At 38.3% G+C, this 24,438-nt stretch overlaps 1 protein-coding gene across 9 annotated transcripts in view; it reads right to left on the reverse strand.

Annotated features, from left to right (window-relative positions):
• Window positions 1-24,438, reverse strand: part of FGGY (FGGY carbohydrate kinase domain containing) — a 472,286-nt gene that overhangs the window by 405,892 nt on the left and 41,956 nt on the right. For 8 of the 9 annotated variants that reach the window (XM_037827091.1, XM_037827085.1, XM_037827086.1 and 5 more), the window contains 2 exons: window positions 16,398-16,509; window positions 9,810-9,961 (listed from right to left, as the gene is read on the reverse strand). In XM_037827091.1, coding sequence (XP_037683019.1) covers window positions 9,810-9,961; window positions 16,398-16,509 — 264 coding nt within the window. Of the gene's footprint in view, window positions 1-9,809; window positions 9,962-16,397; window positions 16,510-24,438 lie in introns of those variants that run through there. The other variant, XM_037827092.1, reaches the window with a different exon arrangement.

The raw sequence follows: 24,438 nt of genomic DNA on the forward strand, positions 1-24,438 counted from the left end.
TTGCTGGAGATCATGGAGTCAGTAAGTGGCGATCTACTTAACTTCCTCCATCCTCAGCTTCTTCATCTGCAAAGTAAGTGACCACATCTACCTCACAGTGTTTTCCTAAAATTAAATGAGATAGCAGGCTAAAAAGCACATAGTAGATACTTAATAAATCTAGCTCAGGTAAAGAGCTTTTAATATTTCAAACTGCTTTCACAAATGGAATGATGTCTCAACTTACTCAAAAATGTATCAAAAAAAAGAAGGATTAATAGATAGATAGAAGGACATATTAGAGATAAAGCAAATACAGTAAAATGTTAATGGTAGCATCTAGGTAATGTCCTGGGTGTTCATTATAAAATTCTTTCAATTTTTCTGTACATTTGAATATTTTGATAAAATATTGCAAGGGGGGATGACTTTCACAGCCTCTTCTCCTTGGGGGCTCCCTGAGATAATAGACTATCTTAACTTCCTCTCTCCCTCCCCATCACCTGGCACAGTGCTTTGTACATAGTAGTTATTGACCAAAAGTTTGTTTCAGTGATTAAATTAATATATTGCCATAACAGCAGAATAGTTATACTCATTTTAAAACAGGAAAAGGATAATATAAAACCAGCCCAGATGTTCAAAGAAATGAGATTTTCTTACCCCTCCAGAAGAATCCCTTGCTTAGCTCTTTCCTGATTTCTGATTTCTGGCCAGCCTCCACCCTTGCCTCCAGACATCCAATATGACAGTTCCCCTCAATGAAGCCAATGGTGCTAAGGAGTTACTACATCATGACACACATTAAATGTCTTATCAAGTGAGAGTCTTCTAAAGACAATATTTCTTCCTCCAAAAGGTATGATCCCTATTTTAGCTACTGTGAGAAAAGAATTTTGTTCAATTTTAGTTTCACCTTAAATCATACCACGTAGGCACAAGAGCAGCCTAGCTTAGCAATCTTTCTCTCATCTCTCTGGTTACAGTGAAAACTTCTAGAAGCTGCTAAAATCCCAGCACAGCAGTCAGAACAACTGGCAGCAAATACAGCTGAACACATGGCCTTTAGTGCTACAGTCTTAAGCCTGGCTCCTGGCTGACCAGGAAACATTAATCCACTTAACAAATATTTATTGACCATGTTTTCAATGCCAAATGTTGTGTTTGGCTCTGGGGATACAACAGCAAGATATGAATAGATAGATTTGGTGTCTGCCCCTATAGAGTGAAGAATTCACCAACCCAAATGAAGAAGGAACATGGTGCAGCCGGAAAAAAAGAGCTCTAGAGTCAACAAATCTTCATCCAGACCAGTCCTGATACCTGGTATTTCATCTCCTTGAGACTTACTGTATTTATATATAAAATGTAGGAAATAGTAATATTTACCTCACAAGGTCATGTCACACATCAAATAAAAAAAATGTGAAAGCCATCCAGAAGCCATAAAGTAAACCACACACACAAAAAAAGAGTATTATAATAATAGCTGACATTATTTACATGTTACCAGATATCAAACTGAGTCCTATTTTTTTAAGGAAATTACTTCATTGGACTATAAAATTAAAGAATAAAGTACATATCTGTCATAGATCAAAGATGCAAATGCAAGGATGAAAATGCAAAGATGATAATGAATGGATTCACTGTCCAGGTAAATGAAGACAGACCATCAGCCTCAACAATCTGTAGATTTAGTTACAAGTCTAGTTTATGGGCAGACCACCCTGGAAAGAAAATCCACAACAGATGCTTTAAGAACAGCTGACAAAACTATCCACATTGGTCAAAGGATGGGTGGATTGGTCAGGAACTCAAGAGTGCCCTGGTATAAACCTTCCAAAGAGAGGCATTTCGATCCCGTAGATGAGTCTTGGAGTCAGAGGGAGCTAATTCAAGGGGTTATCCACCTCAGGAGTCCAAAGACTCAAAGGACAGGTCCCGAGGAGCTACTGACTCAATTGTGAGCCTTCACTTCACGCACACAAAATAAGCCATGACTCAAGGTAACAGGACTGCAGCCAGGGGTTCTGGGGTGGAAAGGAGTGGTCATTCTCCAAAACTCCTTTTCCACAATAGGTAACAGAAAATTAATTTATGCTCTGTGTGGAATGGATCTTTACAATGGAACACAACTAATGACCAGTCATATCAACAATGGCACAATAGATGGTTTAATAAGTCCATCCATTCACCCATCCATCAAAATATTTACTGAGTTATTAGTGTTAGATGCTAAGCAGTATGCTAGATATTAGAGACACTGAGATAAATAAGGCATGGTGTAGGGTAAATTCAAGGGTAGGTACAAGTAGAGGATACCCTGGGGGAGACAGAACAGGAACCTAATCAAGACCAGATGAAGACAGTCAAAGAAGGCTTCTTGGAGGAAATGATGGCTGCATCTTGAAGAATTATTATAAGTTTTCCCAGTGAAGGAAGAAATTATTATAAATTGCCCAAGCAAAAGGAAAACCCTGAGCAAAGATCCAGAGGTGTGAGAGAGTGTAGGTACGGAATCATTAGACCCACTGACCAAGAAATTTGCCATCTGGAAAGTCTTTCCATTTCTCTAAGTATTTTCTTATAGGAAAAGTAATGATGGATTCCTTGAGCAAATTCACACAGCCTGCAATTCAGATAGGTCTGAAATTCAAATACCTGCAGGGGTAGGGCTGGAAAAGTAAAAAGTGAAGCAGGCTGGGTGGGGACTATTGTGAAACGAAGAACACCTGTGTACTCTAAAGGAGGCAGCCCCTACTCAGCTCCAGTCCTTCTACATGGGAATGTGTGCTTTCTTATTTTTATTTTTTTTAGAGAATCAGAAAATCTGGATTTGTCTGTGAAATCTTTGTTTTTAAATGTTAGAAACTAATTCAAAAAAAATTTTTTTTCAAATACAGGGTGGGTAAAACAAAACCCATCTGGGGCCAGATTTTACCAGCCTGCAGCTCTGGCATGTAGGAATAAATGAACGTCCTTTTAAGGGAAGGCACTTGGGGCAATGGATAGAGTCCAGCTGAAGGCAGACTGGACCTGGTAAAAATCCTGGCTCTACCATTTGTGTTGTGTAGCATTGGGGAAGCTACTTAAGCCCAATGAATCTTACTTTCCTCATCTGTATAATGGGATGATAATACTTCATCACTGAGGGGCTTAGACGAAATGCTGCCCATGCAGCCCCCAACACAGTGCTTTTTAGGAAAATGAGCCCAAGAAGTAAAAAAAAAATCCCTTGCTATATAATGAAGTGTTGTCAACCAGAAAGGTTAATTATGACTACAAGATTATTTCTATTGAATGGAAATTTTCTAAGAAATAATAAAAACATGAACATTGTGCTACAACAGTAGCAAACTATTCCAACCGTGGATGGTATCCCATTATTAACATTTTTTACGTATACCATGAGTCTTGTTTTCTATACCAGTAATTTCTTAAAACAAATGCACTTAAAGATTGTACATTCAAACTTGTAACTTTTTTCCCTTTAACATTATAAGTATAAACCTTGTTTTTGTTGCTATAGAAATATTATTTATTACTATCTACCTAGCACATATGCCAGAGTGATTTTTTAAAAGCCAGAAAACGAATCATGTCACACCCATGCTTAAAACCCATCAACTGTATCCCACTGCTCTTGGAATAAATCCAGATTCCTGCCCACAGCCTCCAAGTCCATGCATGATCTGACCCCTGCTCATTTCTCCCACCACCTTCTAACTCTGCCTTGCTCATGCCATCCCAGCAGTGCTGACCTCCTTTCCTGATCTCATGAGGTGCCTGCCTCCCCCCCCACACTCCACCTCAGTGAATCTGCTGCTCCCTCTTCCTAAAAATCGCATCATTCAGGTCAAACAAAAAATCCCAAGAAAGACCCATGCTGACCATGCGAAATCTGTTGATCTGTATTTTTCCTTCATAGCACTTCCTAGAAAACAAAATAACTTTCTATATATATTTGTTTTATTATCTGTTTTCTGCCCCTCCACACTAGACTCAAGTTCCCAGGGGCTTTTCCAGGGTTCTTGTCTGGCTCGCTCACCTAGGCATCCCCAATGGCCAGAATAGTGCCTATCACAAAGGAGGCCCTCAAGCAATATTTGTTAAATGAAAAATAAATGCACCACCCATTGCTGATAGCCTCATACCCTCCCCAAACTATCAAACACTAGTCTATGAAAGCCAGCATGGCTAACAGTTGAAGAGGGAATAGATGGTAATGGTGGAAAACCCATGCTATGGACAAGAAATGTCAAGGTTCAAAGTCCAGCCCCGCCACTTATTAGCTGAGCAACCCTGGGCAAGTTGTTTAACCTCTCTGTGCCTGTCTCCACATCTGGAAAAGATAAGTAGTTTATAGGGTAGTTGTGAGGATTAGATGAGTGAACATGGGAAAAGTGCTTAGAAAAGTGCTAGGTAGATAACAGCACTAAATGCACTTTACTGTTTTCAACTAGTTTCTTGTTCTGTTCTTATTGCTTAGTTGATCTGTATCTCACTTCTTCAATCAGACTGTAATTTCTTGGAGGCAGAGACCACTCCTGGATTCCCACTGTGGATGGTACAGGCCCCAAGGGTGAGGGATGAGGGGGGACAGATGAGGTATTGATCTTGATGTGGGTTTGTTTACATGGTGTGAGACCATGAGTGAGTCACTGAATTTTCTGAGCTTTAGTTTCCTCATCTGTAAAAAGAAATAATATTTGGCTCACAAGACTGTTGTGAAGATTAAAGAAAATAAACCTTGTGAAATAAAATAAATCTGGGGTAGTAGGTACTCAGTGAATTTTAGGGGAAACAAATAGACGGTACTCAGTAAAGCTCAAAGTTGGCTGCCTTTTGGTGCACGTGTTATTGCATATACCATATGATTCAAATGAATTACTCTGAAAATATATTTATACTTTTCCACTGCCTATTTTCTAGGATTGTCTCTAACAACTTCATAGTAGCTTTAGATGCTTTCCTTAGCTATTAGCCAAACAGGAAAAACATACCCTCATGATGGCCAGATCCATGAAATAAGATACTCTCCTGCTCAAAATTCTCCTGATTGGTAATATTACTGAAATGTGCATCAACAAAGACAAACATTTTTAAACAAAATGCAAGTAAAAAGTAAACTACTATTTGAGTATCTACTGTATAAGCCTTTTTATAAATAAGTAGCTAAAATCTTACAATAATTTCACAATGCCAGTGTCATCCCCATTTTACAGATAAGCACAAGGAGATTCAAATAAGTTGATTTAGCTTGTCCAAGGTGCCACAATAGGTAAGTTTGGAGAAAGACTTTAATACAGTATAAGTGTGTTTGGCTTCAAATCCTGTACTTTTTGTTGTTGTTACAAGAGGGTTATCTCCCCAGAGTTCCTCAGCACCTATATAAGCTCATTGCTAAGACCTGATGAATGCAGTTGAATAATATTGTACCCATAAATTCAATTTTAAGCCAAAATAACAGAAGCAGGTCTATAGCTTCCAACATATTGCCATAAAAAAAAGAGAAAGAAAGAAAGAGAAAGAGAGGGAGAGAGGGAGGGAGGGAGGGAGGGAAGGAGGGAAGGGGAAGGACAATAGTGGCATTTCAAAGAAAGGAACTTACATTGTTCATCTGTCATAAAGTTCTAAGATTAGAAGAAATTTTAGGGTAAAAGAATAATGTTGTTATATCATGAAAAAGAATGAAATAATAGGACAAGACAAGCCAGGAAAAATGAGCAGGAACAAGCCTCTTATTCTACAGGAAGGACTAGAAAGAGCTTTCCTTGCCTCTACCAGGGATCTCTTTTCTTTTCAAAAGTTATCTCTAATGCAAGGCACTCAACTGGCACCTTCCACAGCCAACAGGAAGAGGCACCTTAACAAACCACCTCTCTAGGCATCTAAATTTCCAGGTTGCCCAAAGAATCAGCATACACTGGAAAAGAGACATTAGAACCATTCAGAGTAACATTTATTCATTGTCCCAATTGTTATCAGGTAAGAGAAACAGAGCAGGGAATGGACTGGGAAGATTGGGAGGGGCAGACATATTTTTTTAACTCATGAACAAAAACCTTTGACATTCCATCTAGTTGGTTCCAAACCTTTTGGAAGAACAATAAAAATTTCAAACTATAAAATGATTAGCTTTCTGCTCTGCTGACAATGGCAAAAAGAGGAAATGAGTTAAAAGATGGATTGGAATATCTCCATCCAGCCCCTACAAGCCACGTTAATTATCTTCCATTAACATTGGGCTGTCAAGATCTGCATCAGCCCGTTAACTTTCTTGACCTTCCCCAGTCTGCACCTTGTTACCCTACAATGTTTCATGTTTATAAAAGATAGGAGACTCCAGCTGTTCTAGCCTGACAGAACTTAATTTACATTTGGCCTTCATTAAGATGAGAGTCAGAATCATTGAGACCAAATGGAAAAGCCAGACTGCTGGGGGTTATGAAAAATTCAAATGGCATTTTTCCTTTTATCTGACAGTGCTTATTAAGGAGACATACGTCAACCTGAAACACATAAACCTTAAATGGAAAGGACATGATTAAAATTCCGTATTGCAGGACTAGGACCCGGTGACTTTGCCCAAGAGCTCTGGTGGTCCTAGCACAACTCTTCTAAGTTTTCTAAGCAGTCTGAACTCAAAATTCTGCCCAGTTCCCTCTGACTTCTGATTCCAGGCTAAGGACAAGGTGAACACAAGTGACAGCAATACTGAAGTGAGTGGTCAGCTCTGACCGTTCCTTCTGACTCACCCCTCATATCTAATCAGTCTCAATGTCCTGCTGATTTTATTCTCTAAAGATTTCTGGAATCCATCCCCTCTCCATCCCACAGTGCCTAATTTAAGCCTCATTAGTTCTCACCTGAAATACTCCAATGGCCTCTTAGTGGGTCATTAGAATTATTTTTAAAATAGTTATTGAGCACCTACTATGTGCCAGGCATTTGATTTGAGGAAGGGGCAAAGCAATAAACAAAATGGATATGATCTCCATCCTCTTCTAGGTTACAATGTTGGAGGGGGCAAGCATTATACAAACCATCATACAAATTGCCATAGCATTATAATTTATGAAAGATACAATGAAGTAAAATAAGGAATGCAATGACCAGAGACTTCTGATTTATTTAAGGATTAGGAAAGGCTATTCTAAGGAAATGACATTTAAGCTGAGACCTAAGTGATGAGGAGGAGTCAGTGGTGAGTAGAGGGAAGGATATTCTGAGCAGAAGGTATAGCATCATCAAGACCAGGAATCAGCAAACATTTTCTCTAGTGGACCAAACAGTAATATTTCCAGTTTTGCAGGCCATACAGTCTCCACTGCAAATTCTCAACTCTGCCATTGTGGCACAATAGCAGCCATAGACAATACTTAAAAAAATAAATATGGCTGGGTTCTGGTAAAATTTTATTATGAACACTAAAATGTTATTTTCATATAATTTTCACACATCACAAACTATTCTTCTTTTGATTTTTTCCAACCATTTGAAAATGTAAAAATCATTCTTAACTTGCAAGCCATCAAAACTAGGCAGCAGGCTGGATCTGGCTTATGGGCTGTATGTTGCTGACCCCTAGTCAAGACTCTCAGGTGGCAAACAAGTGGGTGCCTTTGCAGAACTTTGAATTAATCCCTGTAACAGATCAAAGTGAGCAAGGAAGTGAAGGACACAAGGTAAGGCAAGAGGGGGAGGTAAAAATGACATTAAATGCCTCCTCTTAGATCACATTAAGAATTTCGGAATTTATCTTAAGAGTAATGCAAAATTGTTGAAGTGCTATCATCAGGGGAGTAAGAAAACTCTAGTGCGTGCATACACACACACACACACACACACAATTTCTCACGCCTAATCCAATCTCCATATCTCTGCCAAAACTATCTTTCTAATTCCTCCCTTGCATAAAAACCATTAACCAATCTGTACCACCAAATAGGTCCTAAACAAACTGAGCCCAGGCTACTTATCCGACTTCATCTACTATATCCACCTAAGAGGGAGGGAGGGTGGGAGGGCACAATCTTAAAAGGTCACAGTCATTGCCATGCAATTTAGATCTTATTTTCCATGGGTTTTATTTAGTATAGTTTGATCTCAACTGCAAAATGGTTAAGTATTCTGAGAAGTTCATACCAAACACACATTTAGATCTTCTGCGATATATGACCCGGAGCTGGCCACAAGGCAGGTGCTCAATAAGGCCCTGATAATGTACTGATGATCACCTATTCGATCCTCCTTGCTTAACTCTACAATTCTTCATTACATTTGGCCAAAACGGTGATATATCCAACCCATTTCTTCTCTTGTAACAAGTTTAGGCCAGCTTGAAGAACACCACTGTCTTCATTCCTGGCGCTACCCAAGTGACACACTTCACAGAAAAGACTGTAGTACAGCATGGCCTGATGGAATGAGCCAGGATTATGGGACCCAGTAGATATGGTTTTAAATCTTGGTTCTACCATCTGTTTAGGAAAGTTATATAACCTCTCTCTCAGCCTCAGTTTCCTATGCTATCTACCCAAGCAGAGCTTCTTAGAATTATATAAATTAATGCCTGTAGAACATATAGCCAAGAACGGGGGCAGTGTACAGCAGCTGGCTTTATATCTTGATTTGTATTTCAGCCACAGGCATACATTTGGATCAGGTTTTCTAACTGATCAAGTCCAACTCCCTCACTTTATGGATGGAAAAAGTGACGACTGGAATGAGAATTACTTTGTACAAAGTTACAAGATATATTTCAGGGTTAGATCCCTGAAACTACCTACTCCTACCACACTCTGTGTTTAAAAATCTTATCAATATAGAAGGTTTTCTGCAAATTAAAACTAACAGAACAGCTCAATATATAAAACAGATAAGAAAAGCCTGCTTTGATTATTGAAGCCCTTCCTGCCTACCCCCCTTTTGCCCCATGGTGGCAATCATGGGGCATTTCCTCAGCAGCTTAAGCTCCCCCAACCCCATACACAATTTGAGTAATTGAAGACTCAGCCCACCTCAAACCTCAGTAAATGAATCACACCAGGTCTTGCTCAGTAGATGGATTCTCTCCTCTCCAGACCACCTAGGGGTTTTCAAGTCCCTGAGGTTCCCAAAGGAATTCAACTCTCTCACACATCCATCTCTAATGGGAACCATTAAGCTGATATCACCATCCTCCACACTTCAAAAAAAAAAAAAGTCCTAACATCTGGAAATGGGAACCACCTGTAAGTGCTTTGGCCAGAGATCACCATATCACTTGAGGATGTCAAGTTCAGGTGGTTTGAGAAAGGGATACCCTAAAATGTCAACAAGGCCAAAGATTAATAATATGGAGCTAAAAGCCTACAGAAAAAGGCTCTGGTTGGAAAATCTAGACTTCAATCCCAGCTCTTCCACTTTGGAATGGTAATTAACCTCTCTGAACTTCACTACAGTACTGCATATTAAAAGAATCAGCTTTGGAGTCAGCCAGTCTTAGGTTCAAATACTGGCTCAGTCACATATGTATTATGTCACTTTTGTAGAGTTGTTTAATCTCTTTGAGCTTCAGCTTCCTTGTCCACAAAACAAAGACTAAAAACCTTACCTCATAGGACAGTTATTGAGATTCAAAGAGATAATCTATGTAAAATGCTTATTATGGTACCTGGCTTGAGTTAAGCATCTTATTAAAACAGGAATAACTTAACTGGAACCTAATCAATAAAATAGGATCAAACTTCCTTACAGTGTTGTTAAAATCAAACACAATATACAGGTCCACAATAAAGGGAATCCTTACTATTACCATCATCTCCTCAATCCCAAGCACTTACCTCTTTTAGCCACAGAAGCTTGGGGGCTTGCATCTCCACAGACATCACACCTCCCACATACTGGAGGACACTGTGCTTGGTGTCGTTGATCCTGTGGACCTGACTGACAGCTCGGTGGTCCAACCACATGATAACATTACGATGAGAAGCCCCTACCAGAAACAAGAGGGACATGAGGACAGACATGCATTCTTTTCCTTCTAATTCTAATTCAAGGAAGCAAATATAAATCCCCAAGGGCAAGGAGCTGCATAATTTCTAATACAATTGCACATATCAAGAATGAACAAAAAGGAAGGACCTTCAACAAGGCTGATGAGTACATTTTATCCAAACCTTGGATTTCCCTTCAAGCAACTTGTTCTTTGAACATATCCCCAGAGTTAAAAGTCTTAGCTAAAAATCAGTCAAGAGCTACCAGTTTAATATATTATACATCATTCTCTCTCTCTCTCTCAACTTCTCTGTTCCCTCCCTTCCTGTCCCTATGTGTTCCAGAAAAACTTTTTTGGTCATATATTCAGGAAAAGAGCCTAGGATATTAGTTAAAACAGTATTTTGGCTTTTTAAAAATTCTCTTCTTTTTTAAATATGGAGAGGATAAGTCTTTCAATGGTATAATATAAATGATAGCCACACAATGGCTTTTATCTGCTCATATTCCTACTTTTTCTAGTCAATTTAATTAAAATTAGTTAATTTAGGTTTTTTTTTTTAACTCATTTGGTTAGTTTCTTTGGTGGAGTAAAAATTAGATGAGCTTTGGAAATCATACAGAACTAGAGGGGAATGCTGACTCTTTCACTTACAGACAAAAACATATTGAGTAAATTACTAAACTAGTCTTAGCCTCAGTGCCCTCATCTATAAAATGGGGATGATAATAATACCTACCTAAGAACATATAAGGATTAACTGAGATCTTCATTCACTGAAAGAAAGATAATGCGCATAAAGGACATGGCAAGTACCTATCATCACTTAGGCCCTCAGGAGAAGTAAATCACAAAGTATGTAATTTAAAACCAGCTGGAAAAGGAGGTTACTGCCCCTTTGCATCCAGCCTCTACATCCTGCAGCCCACATGGTAACTGACGGTCCCTTCCTCCCTTCCCCAAGCTTTGTTAGGTCATCGCATAATCGTGGGAAGCCAGCATTCCTTTTACAGTCCTCTGTTTCACTGGATGGCAAAATGAGAGGACTGTCATGAATATACCTGGGAGATTATAAGGGGGAAAAATAAATGGGGACCCAAGAGTTACTGAACCAGGCACTTTCACACATTATTTAACTGCAAAATAAGGGAAGCAATGACATAACTTTGTTACTAGCCAATGTTTATAAAACTTTGCATATGTGTATGTCTCCCATGCCCTGTTCTATACATTTTATACACATCACCTCATTTTATCCTCAAAACAACCTGTAATAGGTATTATTATTATCCCCATTTCTCAATGACAAACTGAGACTCAGAAATTCAAGACACGCTCAATGTCTTACAGCTGGGATACAAATGTATGAAATGTGCTTTGAAACCAGATATGTGTAAAAAATGGATAAATTAATTGGTGAAATGAATAAATGAGAGCTACACATATCAACATGAAAAATAATACCAGCTGGGATATTTAAAAACATGAAAAATATGTACTGTTTCTTGTTATGGGTATATACTTATGTAGTAAAAACACAAAAACATATGTAGTAAAACCCAAACAACAATGTATTTGTAAACACCAACTACAGAAGAATGTTAACTTGCAGAAGGCAAAGGGGTGTGGGAGGGGAAGAGAAGGGACTGAAGCTTCAAACAGTTGTTACTTATAAAAAGATCTGAGGCAAATATGGCAATTTCATTTGTTTATCGTCAGTAGTGGGTATAATGGAGTCTGTAATTTTATTTCTTTACTCTTCCATATCTTTGAAAAAGAATTTTTAAAACTAAAAGAAAAAGAAAGTGGACCTAAGAAAATAACCAGAGGTAATCACTCTCATGAGTCAAGGACATAGTTTGCCTGACCAGAGAGATTTTAGGTCCCACAAAAGCTCTTCAAATGACAGTAATATTCTGCAAATAGGAGAAAGTACATGAGACCTTCACAGGCACAACAAAGGTTCCTTTTTAAAAAAAACAGAGTGGTTCTACCGTGCAACAGAATCGCTTAACCTCCAGCTTTCAACCTTAGCTGAATATTAACATCACCTGGATACCTTTCTTTAAAACTGAAGTCCAGGACCCTATTACAGAATAAATGAATCATGTGTGTTTCAGTGTGTGTGTGTGTGTGCGTGAATGTGTGGAGAGAGGACAATACCTGTACTGTTTCTTAAATATTGTATAGATTGTACAGCTGTTTCAAAACATAAACACCTGCTGCAAAACTTCCAACTGTAGTAGAGACAGGCCAATCAGCTACTATTACCTCTACATAAACAGGCCCTCAAAAAGCAGTCAGAGCTAAGCCACCTCGGCAGGTGAATTCACTGTCCTACCCCCTATGTGGGACCTGACTCCCAGGAGTGTGAATCTCCCTGGCAACGCATGATATGACTCCCGGGGATGAATCTAGACCCGGCATCGTGGGACTGAGAATATCTTCTTGACCAAAAGGGGGATGCAAATTGAGATGAAATAATTTCAGTGGCTGCGAGATGTCAAACGGAGTCGAGAGGTCACTTTGGTGGACATTCTTATGCACTATATAGATAACACCTTTTAAGTTTTAATGTATTGGAACAGCTAGAAGTAAATACCTGAAACTATCAAACTCCAACCCAGCAGTCTGGACTCTTGAAGACAATTATATAACAATGTAGATTACAAGGGGTGACAGTGTGATTGTGAAAACCTTGTGGCTCGCACTCCCTTTATCTAGTATATGGATGGATGAGTTGAAAAATGGGGACAAAAACTAAATGAAAAATAGGGTGGGACTGAGGGGGATGCTTTCAGTGTTCTTTTTTACTTTTATTTTTATTCTGATTCTGATTCTTTCTGATGTAAGGAAAATGTTCAAAAATAGATTGGGGTGATGAATGCACAACTATATGATGGTACTGTGAACAGGTGATTGTATACCGTGGATGACTGTATGGTGTGTGAATGTATTTCAATAAAACTGAATTTAATTTTAAAAAAAAGCAGTCAAAGCAATGCAGTAAGAATTGTACAAAATTATTATATTTATTATGATTATTAATAATCTTCTTTAAACAAATACCAAGAAGTTAACTTCCTCAATTCTTCACAAATAAATGACAACTCCAAATCCATTTAGCCTTTTATTGAGCATCTGCTACATGTCAAGCACAGTGTTGGGTGCTGGGATACAGAGGAGAATTTGCCACAATCCCTGCCCTTAAGGAGTAGGTGGCTGACTGAAAACAACAGTGTACATAGCGTACTGATGGCCAAAACAATAGTACTGACTGGGGACAGTGAGGAGGAACACAAGAAGGTTCCAGGCTAGCTAAGCCTGTGGCTGCACAGGGAGCTTCCAAAGGGCAGGAAAATGACTGGCTGTTACTTAGCCAGACGAAGGAAACATGGAGACAGAGGTTCCACACAACAGGGATAGCACATGAAACAAACAGAACAAAGACCTGGGAAGATGCAATATTTTAAGAGAATTGGAGGCAATTCAATAGAACATAATTTGGATTATACAGTCAGTTTATATATAGACAGTTTAAAGGCAAACTGTTCATCCATTTATTCACTCATTCAATTAATATTTTAAATATCTCCTGGATCCCAGGCATACACGAAGGGGAAAAAATACTATGAATCAGCAAAAACAATTAAATGTTATGTTTCTGTTGCACAGACTAGTCTAAGTAGTAACCCCCTCCCACACCCTGAATTACCACCCTTGGGTCCTCTCCCTCCTAAGAGCTCCTGTGGCTGTGATGACCTAACCAGAGTTAGACTCTGAGTTGGAAGGAATCACATGCAGGATGCAGAGGTAGGAACCACACAGCAACTGCACCTGTCCAACCCAGGTGTTGTTCTGATCTTCAAAAGAAGAACCAAAAAGAAAGGGCTAACTAAGGGTAAGACTCTTTTATCAAATAGTAACACTTAGTGTTCTTCAACTACAGCACTTAACTTTTGCTTTCTCATTTTTTGTTTAAAATCTAAACATGACAATACTTTTCCCAATTCTGCCTGTTTGCTTTTAATGGTGATTGAGGATATCAGTAATCTCCTGACCCAACTCCCTCTCTCCTAACAATTACTCTGGTTAATCCATCAAGAGTTGATCATTGCCATGTAGGTAGAAGCAGTCTTTAAAGAACCTTTAAATCACCTTTAAAATTCTAATTTCATTTTCTAGCACAGGATAATCCATTTCAAATAAAATCCAACTTTAATATCATCTGTTGAAAGGAAAGAAACTGGTGAGGGGAACCTGCAGCTGGATACATCTGATGAATGATACACTTTAACCTTTTAGGTGTAATAAAGTTATTTCATCACTTATAATTAGGATTGCAACCTAGCTACCCTTTCAATAGAGGGCCTGTTAACAGAAGGTAATTCTACCTACAAGGAGAAAAAAGGTGGCATTCAGAGAAGGTATGAATTTAAACAGGTTTAACAAAGATATCTCTTCTTCCACCTGAACAATTCTTGTTCCTAATTCTTTAGCTATCTACACACATTGCTCAATAATTCTCCACATACTAAAATTACCAAGTAAACGTCTTTAAAATGCCAATTTCCTAGCCCCACCTAAAGCAAATGAATACAAATCACAGGGCTGAGGCTCAAGAACAGTAATTTTTTAAAGATCTCAGATAATTCTAATGTACATCCAGAGTTCAAAACTGCAGATCTCAGCAGATGAGTTCCTGCATCTTAGGGTTCTTAATGTCTAAAGTCCCACCCAGTGTGACAATTCCTCCTATAGCTGCCCTAACAGATGACCACCCAGCTTCAATTAAAGGCCAGAAGGAATGCTGACAGCCTCCCAAAGAAGCCATCACCATGGCTGGCCACATCTCATAATTAGAAAAGGCTTGCTGCTGCTGAGCTGTTTGCCCTCGGAAGTCGCCTAAACTGAGGCTGTCCTGCCCTGCTGGGCCAGAACAAAGCCAGCTGAGCCAGTGAACAGCCTCTGAGTACAAGAACCACTCGTATTCATTTTGAAGCCCCACAACTAATAAAACAGGGCTTGGCACACCGTAGGTGCTAATAAATGTGGAAGAAAGGAAAACAAACATATATCTTTACATTTATATTTACATTTACATAAATGCAAAAGCTGCTCACCATTAACACTATGCTCTAACCATTCATCCATTGACATACGTTTCCAGCACATATCATTTATAATAATCCCTGTTCTAGGCAATAGACCCACAGAAGTAAGCAGGACACATTCCCTTAACTTGAGGAATTCAATGAAAGAAAGTCTTCTGAACATTTAGGTTTCAGGCTCCCACTTCATTCTCATAGCAGAGCTGTTTCATTAATCCAATTCTTTCAGAGGAAACAACTGAGGAAAAGTAAGACATGCCAAGGCTGAGATTTGGTCCCTGTCTGACTCCAATTCCACCGTGCCCCAGTGTGCCCTGCTGTACTACAGCCATCAATTAAGAAAGGTGCTGCTACAGCACTGGTCCACAGGTAAAACTTCTTAAGCAGAATCTAGCTCAAACGTGCTGCTAATGGCTAGCTTGTCAACAACTGCCTACAGCTGCCTAGAACTGCCCCCCCTTTATATGGAGCATGCAATTTTCAGTGCACCAAAATTTCCACCACTCCCTAATGTCTTCCTTTTATTTGAAGATTAAATGTCAACTGGAATTTATCTCCACACTTGAACTGTTGTTTGTCTCAAACCTGGACACTTTACCCATTTACATAACCTGCCTGACTCCTGTTGACTTCGGTTTGAAACCTCAGCTGGCTAATATTCCTGAAAAAGGACACATCCTTACCCACTGTGAAAATATCTGATGGTGGGCCTAAGTGGCATTTTACATTTGAAACAGTCTGTAAAACAGGCATTTTACATTGAAACATTAGTCACAAATGTCTGTTAGAACATCACCAACGAAGAAAATTCTTTGGTCTGGCTACTGAAATCAGAAAGGCCTTCTGTTTCCAACTTCAGTGTGAAACACGGTCCTATCTGTCTGGTTCTATTTCTTTTAAATGGACTTGGCTCACCCACTCAAATGTGGATGGGAACTTCATACACAGAGCAAATGTAGGCATTGACACTCCCTTTTTAAAAAAAAAAAAACACCCAGACCACTCATCTGTTTCAACACTACTCACTCTGAGCTCATGATTTCATGTTCTTCCTTCATCGATCTTTCTACCATGGTTCTGGCACTTTCTGGAGTCAAGTCTATCCCTAACCCAACCACCCCACTCCTCCCTTTGCTCTCTAAGCTTTCAACCTGAGACATGATTTCTCTAACCTCTGGGACACTATACTCCAAATCTCACCAACAGCAGTAGGATATATCTAGCAGGAGCGTGTTTCACCTGGGCCCTTTGGATTGATTAATCAGCCAAGTCTGCTCCAAGTCAGTCTCCCAACCCAGGGAAAGTGACAGAAATGGTCCTACCTTCATGGTTTACTGGTAAAGGATGAAACTCCTTATCCAAAACAACCAGAGAGCACGTAGCATCAAACCCAAGTCCTCGGATTTGGTTTAAATCAATTCCTTGAGCAACTTTCTGTTTTAAAAACAAACAAAAACATAAATTACACCACCAGACTTTTAAAAGCTTGAAGACAAGTAAAAACCAGAAGGAAACAAATGACAGAATGGAAAAAAAATATTTACAACATAAACAGATACGAGTTCAAAATCACTATAATGTCAAAAGGATCTATAAACTAGTAAGAAAAAAAAACAATCTAATTGGAAATTAAGCAAAAGACATGAAGTCATTTCATAAAACAAAAAGAAATGGTCAAGGGGCATATGAAAAGATTTCCAACTCCACTATAATTAAATAAATGCAAATAAAAATATACCAAATTTTGCTTGTCATATTGGTAACAATATAAAAGATTAATGGTATACAGAATTAGCAAGATATGTAGAAATGGACCTTCTTGAACATTCTTATAAGAGTGTAATTTGGTACAAATTTGGTGAATAATCTGGCAGTATCTATAAAAATGAAAAATATGCATAGCTTTTAATCCAACAATCCCATTTCCAGGAACCTATCTTAGCAACACAATAGCATAAGCTGGTAAAGATATACGTAAAAGAATGTTAACTGCAGCACTGCTTAAAAATACACTTAAACATTTTTTAAACTTTTTATTAAATAAATTATGATACATCTGTAAAATGGAATACTATACAGCCATTAAAAAGAAAGAGGTGGAGAGACAACTTCTAGGTGTGATGCTATGAAGAGGGCAACAACTCCTCTTAGCAAAATAAAAGTACAAAACTCAACAAAATTGTCAAAAACAACCATTTGGGGGCTTTTGAAATTGACCAAAGTTGTAAGACAAATTGAGAAGTTTTTATCTTTGGAAAATCAAATTTGTATTTCCAAAGAAGACTCCAGGCACAAATGACTTCACTGGTGAATTCCAGCAAACATTTAAGAAAGAAACAGTACAAATTTGACACAAAACCATTCAGAATATAATGAAGGAATTTTACAGCGCCATTTTTACCAACTAATTTTACAAGAACAGCAATACTCTGATATCAAAGCCAAACAACGACATCATAAGAAAAGGATACTACAGACCAATATCCTTAATTGACACAGGTGTAAAAATCCTTAACTGAATATTGGCAAATAAAATACTGCAACATAGAAAACATGGATTACACACCACAATCACATGGGGCTTATCCCAGAAATGCAAGGGTGGTTTAATATCCATAAATCAATTAGTATAATATATATATATATATATATATATATATATTAATAGAATAAAGCACAAACAACAAATGATCATCCAAACAGACGCAGAAAACTAATAATAAAAAGAAAGGCTCATCATAACAGAAATAAAAGGAAACTTCCACAGACTTATAAAGGGCATTTATAAAAATTCTATAGCTAACATCAGGCTTAAGAGGAAAATGAATTATCTCCCCCTACTAGGAACAAAGCAAAGCAAGGATCTCTACTTTCATCACTTCTATCCAATCTTGTACTGGAAGTTCTGGCCAATGTAATAAAACAAATGAAAAAAAAAAAAGCATACAGGTTGGAGAGGAAGAAATTATGTGTCTTTATTGGCAGATATGATCCCTAGGGAGTCTTCCAAAAAAGAAAAAAAAAAAGCTACTAGACCTAATAAGTAAACATAGGAATATCGCAGGACATATAATTACATACAAAATGGCAACTGTTTTTATATATACTAGCAACAAATAAATCGAAAATGGAATAAAGAAAATAATTCCATTTGCAACAGCATCAAAAAAGTAAAATGAAATATTATGAATTAATTTATTAATAGAAGTGTAAGAACAAGAACCTGAAAACTACAATCATAAAATGGGCAAGAGATTTAAACAGACACTTCACCAAGAAGATACACAAATGGCTAATAAGCACAAGAAAAGATGCTCAACAGCATTAGTCATTAGGGAAACAAAAATTTAAACCACTATGAAATACCACCACACACTCACTAGAATGACTATAATAAAAAAAGACAAACAGTAACAAGTGTTAGAGAACTGTGGAAAAGTGGAACACTCATACATCACTTGTGGGAATGTAAAACACAGCCACTTTGGAAAAAACATTTGTCAGTTACTTAAATGTAACTTACCACACAACCCAGCTATTTCATTCCTAGGTTTCTACCAGAAAGAAAAGAAAACATATGTCCACAAAAAGACTTGTATATGAATAACCATAGCAGCATTCTTTATAATAGCCGCAAACTACAAACAAACCAAATATCCATCACGGTTTAACCATATGGTTACACAAAATGTGGTATATCCATACAACAGAATATTACTCAGCATGAAAAAGGAATGAACTTCTGAATTGCCACACAATAGCATGGATAAACCTTGAAAACATTATGCTAAATGAAGGATGCCAGACACGAAAGACCACATATGATTCCATTTATATAAAATTTCTTAATAAGCAACTACAAAGACACAAAAGCAGAGAATTTACCTAGGGCTGGGGCTAGGGTCTGACTACAAACAGTCACAAAGTAATTTTGGGGGATAAAACAAGTATTTGAAAACTGGATTGTGGTGATGATTGCACAAATGTCTAAATTAACTGAATTTACACATCTAAAATGGATGAATTTTATGATATGTAAAATTATAAATAAAGCTGCTAAATTTAGGTCAAGCTCTATAAGAAAAAATGGAAAGATGTCCATGATACATTAATAAGGTAAAAAAAAAAATGCAACACACTATTAATAATGGTTGCCTCTGAGAGTAGAAACTGCAGGAGTAGAAGATAGGTGACTGTTCAATTCTTTATATAATGTTTAAAGTTTACAATAATAGATTAATTGATTATTTCTATTTTTATTTTTGTTTCTATACTTTCCTTTTTTAAAAAAATTATGAGTGACCATAATTATTAACATTTCCCATTAACTGAAAAATGACAGTAACCTTTAAAATCCCACAAAAGTCAACCTAAAAGTGTCTTTCCATCGCCACGAAGTGAAATTCACCTTAAAATGTATACTTCTTCTTTGCTCCTATTTGGGAATGCCAGACTTATAATTTAGGATTCTACTCCTCACTTTCCTCAAATAAGAGCTACAAACAATTATGGTAAATTTCAAACAAAAGCATTAAATTTTTAGCAAATAATAATAGCAATAAATATTAAAATGCTACCATTTATTGAGCATCTAGTATTAATACGTACTTTACATATACCATCATTTTTAATCCTCACAAAATATCCCTAAAATAAACATTTAAAATTTCCATTTCATAAAAACTAAATGGAGAACCAAGGCAAGATGGCGGACTGGTGAGCTGTATGTTTTAGTTACTCCTCCAGGAAAGTAGGTAGAAAGCCAGGAACTGCGTGGACTGGACACCACAGAGCAATCTGTCTTTGGGCATACTTCATACAACACTCATGAAAACGTGGAACTGCTGAGATCAGCGAAATCTGTAAGTTTTTGCGGCCAGGGGACCCGCGCCCCTCCCTGCCAGGCTCAGTCCCGTGGGAGGAGGGGCTATCAGCTCCGGGAAGGAGAAGGGAGAACTGCAGTGGCAGCCCTTATCAGAAACTCATTCTACTGATCCAAACTCCAACCATAGACAGACTGAGATCAGACACCAGAGAATCTGAGAGCAGCCAGCCCAGCAGAGAGGAGACAGGCATAGAAAAAAAACAACACGAAAAACTCCAAAATAAAAGCGGAGGATTTTTGGAGTTCTGGTGAACATAGAAAGGGGAACGGCAGAGCTCAGGCCCTGAGGCGCATATGCAAATCCCGAAGAAAAGCTGATCTCTCTGCCCTGTGGACCTTTCCTTAATGGCCCTGGTTGCTTTGTCTCTTAGCATTTCAATAACCCATTAGATCTCTGAGGAGGGCCCTTTTTTTTTTTTAATCCTTTTTTCTTTTTCTAAAACAATTACTCTAAGAAGCCCAATACAGAAAGCTTCAAAGACTTGCAATTTGGGCAGGTCAAGTCAAGAGCAGAACTAAGAGAGCTCTGAGACAAAAGGCAATAATCCAGTGGCTGAGAAAATTCACTAAACACCACAACTTCCCAAGAAAAGGGGGGTGTCCACTCACAGCCATCATCCTGGTGGACAGGAAACACTCCTGCCCATCGCCAGCCCCATAGCCCAGAGCTGCCCCAGACAACCCAGTGTGACGGAAGTGCTTCAAATAACAGGCACACACCACAAAACTGGGCGTGGACATTAGCCTTCCCTGCAACCTCAGCTGATTGTCCCAGAGTTGGGAAGGTGGAGCAGTGTGAATTCACAAAGCCCCATTCAGCCATCATTTCAGCAGACTGGGAGCCTCCCTACACAGCCCAGCAGCCCAGAACTGCCCAGGGGGGACGGCACTCACCTGTGACATAGCACAGTCATCCCTCAACAGAGGACCCGGGGTGCACAGCCTGGAAGAGGGGCCCACTTGCAAGTCTCAGGAGCCATACGCCAATACCAAGGACTTGTGGGTCAGTGGCAGAGACAAACTGTGGCAGGACTGAACTGAAGGATTAGACTATTGCACCAGCTTTAAAACTCTAGGATCACCAGGGAGATTTGATTGTTAGGGCCACCCTCCCCCTCCCTGACTGCCCAGAAACATGCCCCATATACAGGGCAGGCAACACCAACTACACACGCAAGCTTGGTACACCAATTGGACCCCACAAGATTCACTCCCCCACTCACCAAAAAGGCTAAGCAGGGGAGAACTGGCTTGTGGAGAACAGGTGGCTCGTGGACGCCACCTGCTGGTTAGTTAGAGAAAGTGTACTCCACGAAGCTGTAGATCTGATAAATTAGAGATAAGGACTTCAATTGGTCTACAAATCCTAAAAGAACCCTATCAAGTTCAGCAAATGCCAAGAGGCCAAAAACAACAGAAAATTATAAAGCATATGAAAAAACCAGACGATATGGATAACCCAAGCCCAAGCACCCAAATCAAAAGATCAGAAGAGACACAGCACCTAAAGCAGCTACTCAAAGAACTAAAGATGAACAATGAGACCATAGTACGGGAGACAAAGGAAATCAAGAAGACCCTAGAAGAGCATAAAGAAGACATTGCAAGACTAAATAAAAAAAATGGATGATCTTATGGAAATTAAAGAAACTGTTGACCAAATTAAAAAGATTCTGGACACTCATAGTACAAGACTAGAGGAAGTTGAACAACGAATCAGTGACCTCGAAGATGACAGAATGGAAAATGAAAGCATAAAAGAAAGAATGGGGAAAAAAATTGAAAAAATCGAAATGGACCTCAGGGATATGATAGATAATATGAAACGTCCAAATATAAGACTCATTGGTGTCCCAGAAGGGGAAGAAAAGGGTAAAGGTCTAGGAAGAGTATTCAAAGAAATTGTTGGGGAACACTTCCCAAATCTTCTAAACAACATAAATACACAAATCATAAATGCTCAGCGAACTCCAAATAGAATAAATCCGAATAAACCCACTCCGAGACATATACTGATCACACTATCAAACACAGAAGAGAAGGAGCAAGTTCTGAAAGCAGCAAGAGAAAAGCAATTCACCACATACAAAGGAAACAGCATAAGACTAAGTAGTGACTACTCAGCAGCCACCATGGAGGCAAGAAGGCAGTGGCACGATATATTTAAAATTCTGAGTGAGAAAAATTTCCAGCCAAGAATACTTTATCCAGCAAAGCTCTCCTTCAAATTTCAGGAAGAGCTTAAATTTTTCACAGACAAACAAATGCTGAGAGAATTTGCTAACAAGAGACCTGCCCTACTGGAGATACTCAAGGGAGACCTACAGACAGAGAAACAAAGAAAGGACAGAGAGACTTGGAGAAAGGTTCAGTACTAAAGAGATTCGGTATGGGTACAATAAAGGATATTAATAGACAGAGGGGAAAAATATGACAAACATAAACCAAAGGATAAGATGGCTGATTCACGAAATGCCTTCATGGTTATAACGTTGAATGTAAATGGATTAAACTCCCCAATTAAAAGATATAGATTTGCAAAATGGATCAAAAAAAATGAACCATCAATATGTTGCATACAAGAGACTCATCTTAGACACAGGGACACAAAGAAACTGAAAGTGAAAGGATGGAAAAAAATATTTCATGCAAGCTACAGCCAAAAGAAAGCAGGTGTAGCAATATTAATCTCAGATAAAATAGACTTCAAATGCAGGGATGTTTTGAGAGACAAAGAAGGCCACTACGTACTAATAAAAGGGGCAATACAGCAAGAAGAAATAACAATCGTAAATGTCTATGCACCCAACCAAGGTGCCACAAAATACATGAGAGAAACACTGGCAAAACTAAAGGAAGCAATTGATGTTTCCACAATAATTGTGGGAGACTTCAACACATCACTCTCTCCTATAGATAGATCAACCAGACAGAAGACCAATAGGAAATTGAAAACCTAAACAATCTGATAAATGAATTAGATTTAACAGACATATACAGGACATTACATCCCAAATCACCAGGATACACATACTTTTCTACTGCTCATGGAACTTTCTCCAGAATAGATCATATGCTGGGACATAAAACAAGCCTCAATAAATTTAAAAAGATTGAAATTATTCAAAGCACATTCTCTGACCACAATGGAATACAATTAGAAGTCAATAACCATCAGAGACTTAGAAAATTCACAAATACCTGGAGGTTAAACAACACACTCCTAAACCATCAGTGGGTTAAAGAAGAAATAGCAAGAGAAATTGCTAAATATATAGAGACGAATGAAAATGAGAACACAACATACCAAAACCTATGGGATGCAGCAAAAGCAGTGCTAAGGGGGAAATTTATAGCACTAAACGCATATATTAAAAAGGAAGAAAGAGCCAAAATCAAAGAACTAATGGATCAACTGAAGAAGCTAGAAAATGAACAGCAAACCAATCCTAAACCAAGTACAAGAAAAGAAATAACAAGGATTAAAGCAGAAATAAATGACATAGAGAACAAAAAAAAACAATAGAGAGGATAAATATCACCAAAAGTTGGTTCTTTGAGAAGATCAACAAGATTGACAAGCCCCTAGCTAGACTGACAAAATCAAAAAGACAGAAGACCCATATAAACAAAATAATGAATGAAAAAGGTGACATAACTGCAGATCCTGAAGAAATTAAAAAAATTATAAGAGGATACTATGAACAACTGTATGGCAACAAACTGGATAATGTAGAGGAAATGGACAATTTCCTGGAAACATATGAACAACCTAGACTGACCAGAGAAGAAATAGAAGACCTCAACCAACCCATCACAAGCAAAGAGATCCAATCAATCATCAAAAATCTTCCCACAAACAAATGCCCAGGGCCAGATGGTTTCACAGGGGAATTCTACCAAACTTTCCAGAAAGAACTGACACCAATCTTACTCAAACTCTTTCAAACCATTGAAGAAAATGGAACACTACCTAACTCATTTTATGAAGCTAACATCAATCTAATACCAAAACCAGGCAAAGATGTTACAAAAAAGGAAAACTACTGGCCAATCTCCCTAATGAATATAGATGCAAAAATCCTCAACAAAATACTTGCAAATCGAATCCAAAGACACATTAAAAAACTCATACACCATGACCAAGTGGGGTTTATTCCAGGCATGCAAGGATGGTTCAACATAAGAAAATCAATCAATGTATTACAACACATTAACAAGTCAAAAGGGAAAAATCAATTGATCATCTCAATAGATGCTGAAAAAGCATTTGACAAAATCCAAAATCCGTTTTTGATAAAAACACTTCAAAAGGTAGGAATTGAAGGAAACTTCCTCAACATGATAAAGAGCACATATGAAAAACCCACAGCCAGCATAGTACTCAATGGTGAGAGACTGAAAGCCTTCCCTCTAAGATCAGGAACAAGACAAGGATGCCCGCTGTCACCACTGTTATTCAACATTGTGCTGGAAGT

Source organism: Choloepus didactylus, chromosome 2 (assembly GCF_015220235.1).
Source record: "Choloepus didactylus isolate mChoDid1 chromosome 2, mChoDid1.pri, whole genome shotgun sequence".
Taxonomy (NCBI): domain Eukaryota; kingdom Metazoa; phylum Chordata; class Mammalia; order Pilosa; family Megalonychidae; genus Choloepus; species Choloepus didactylus.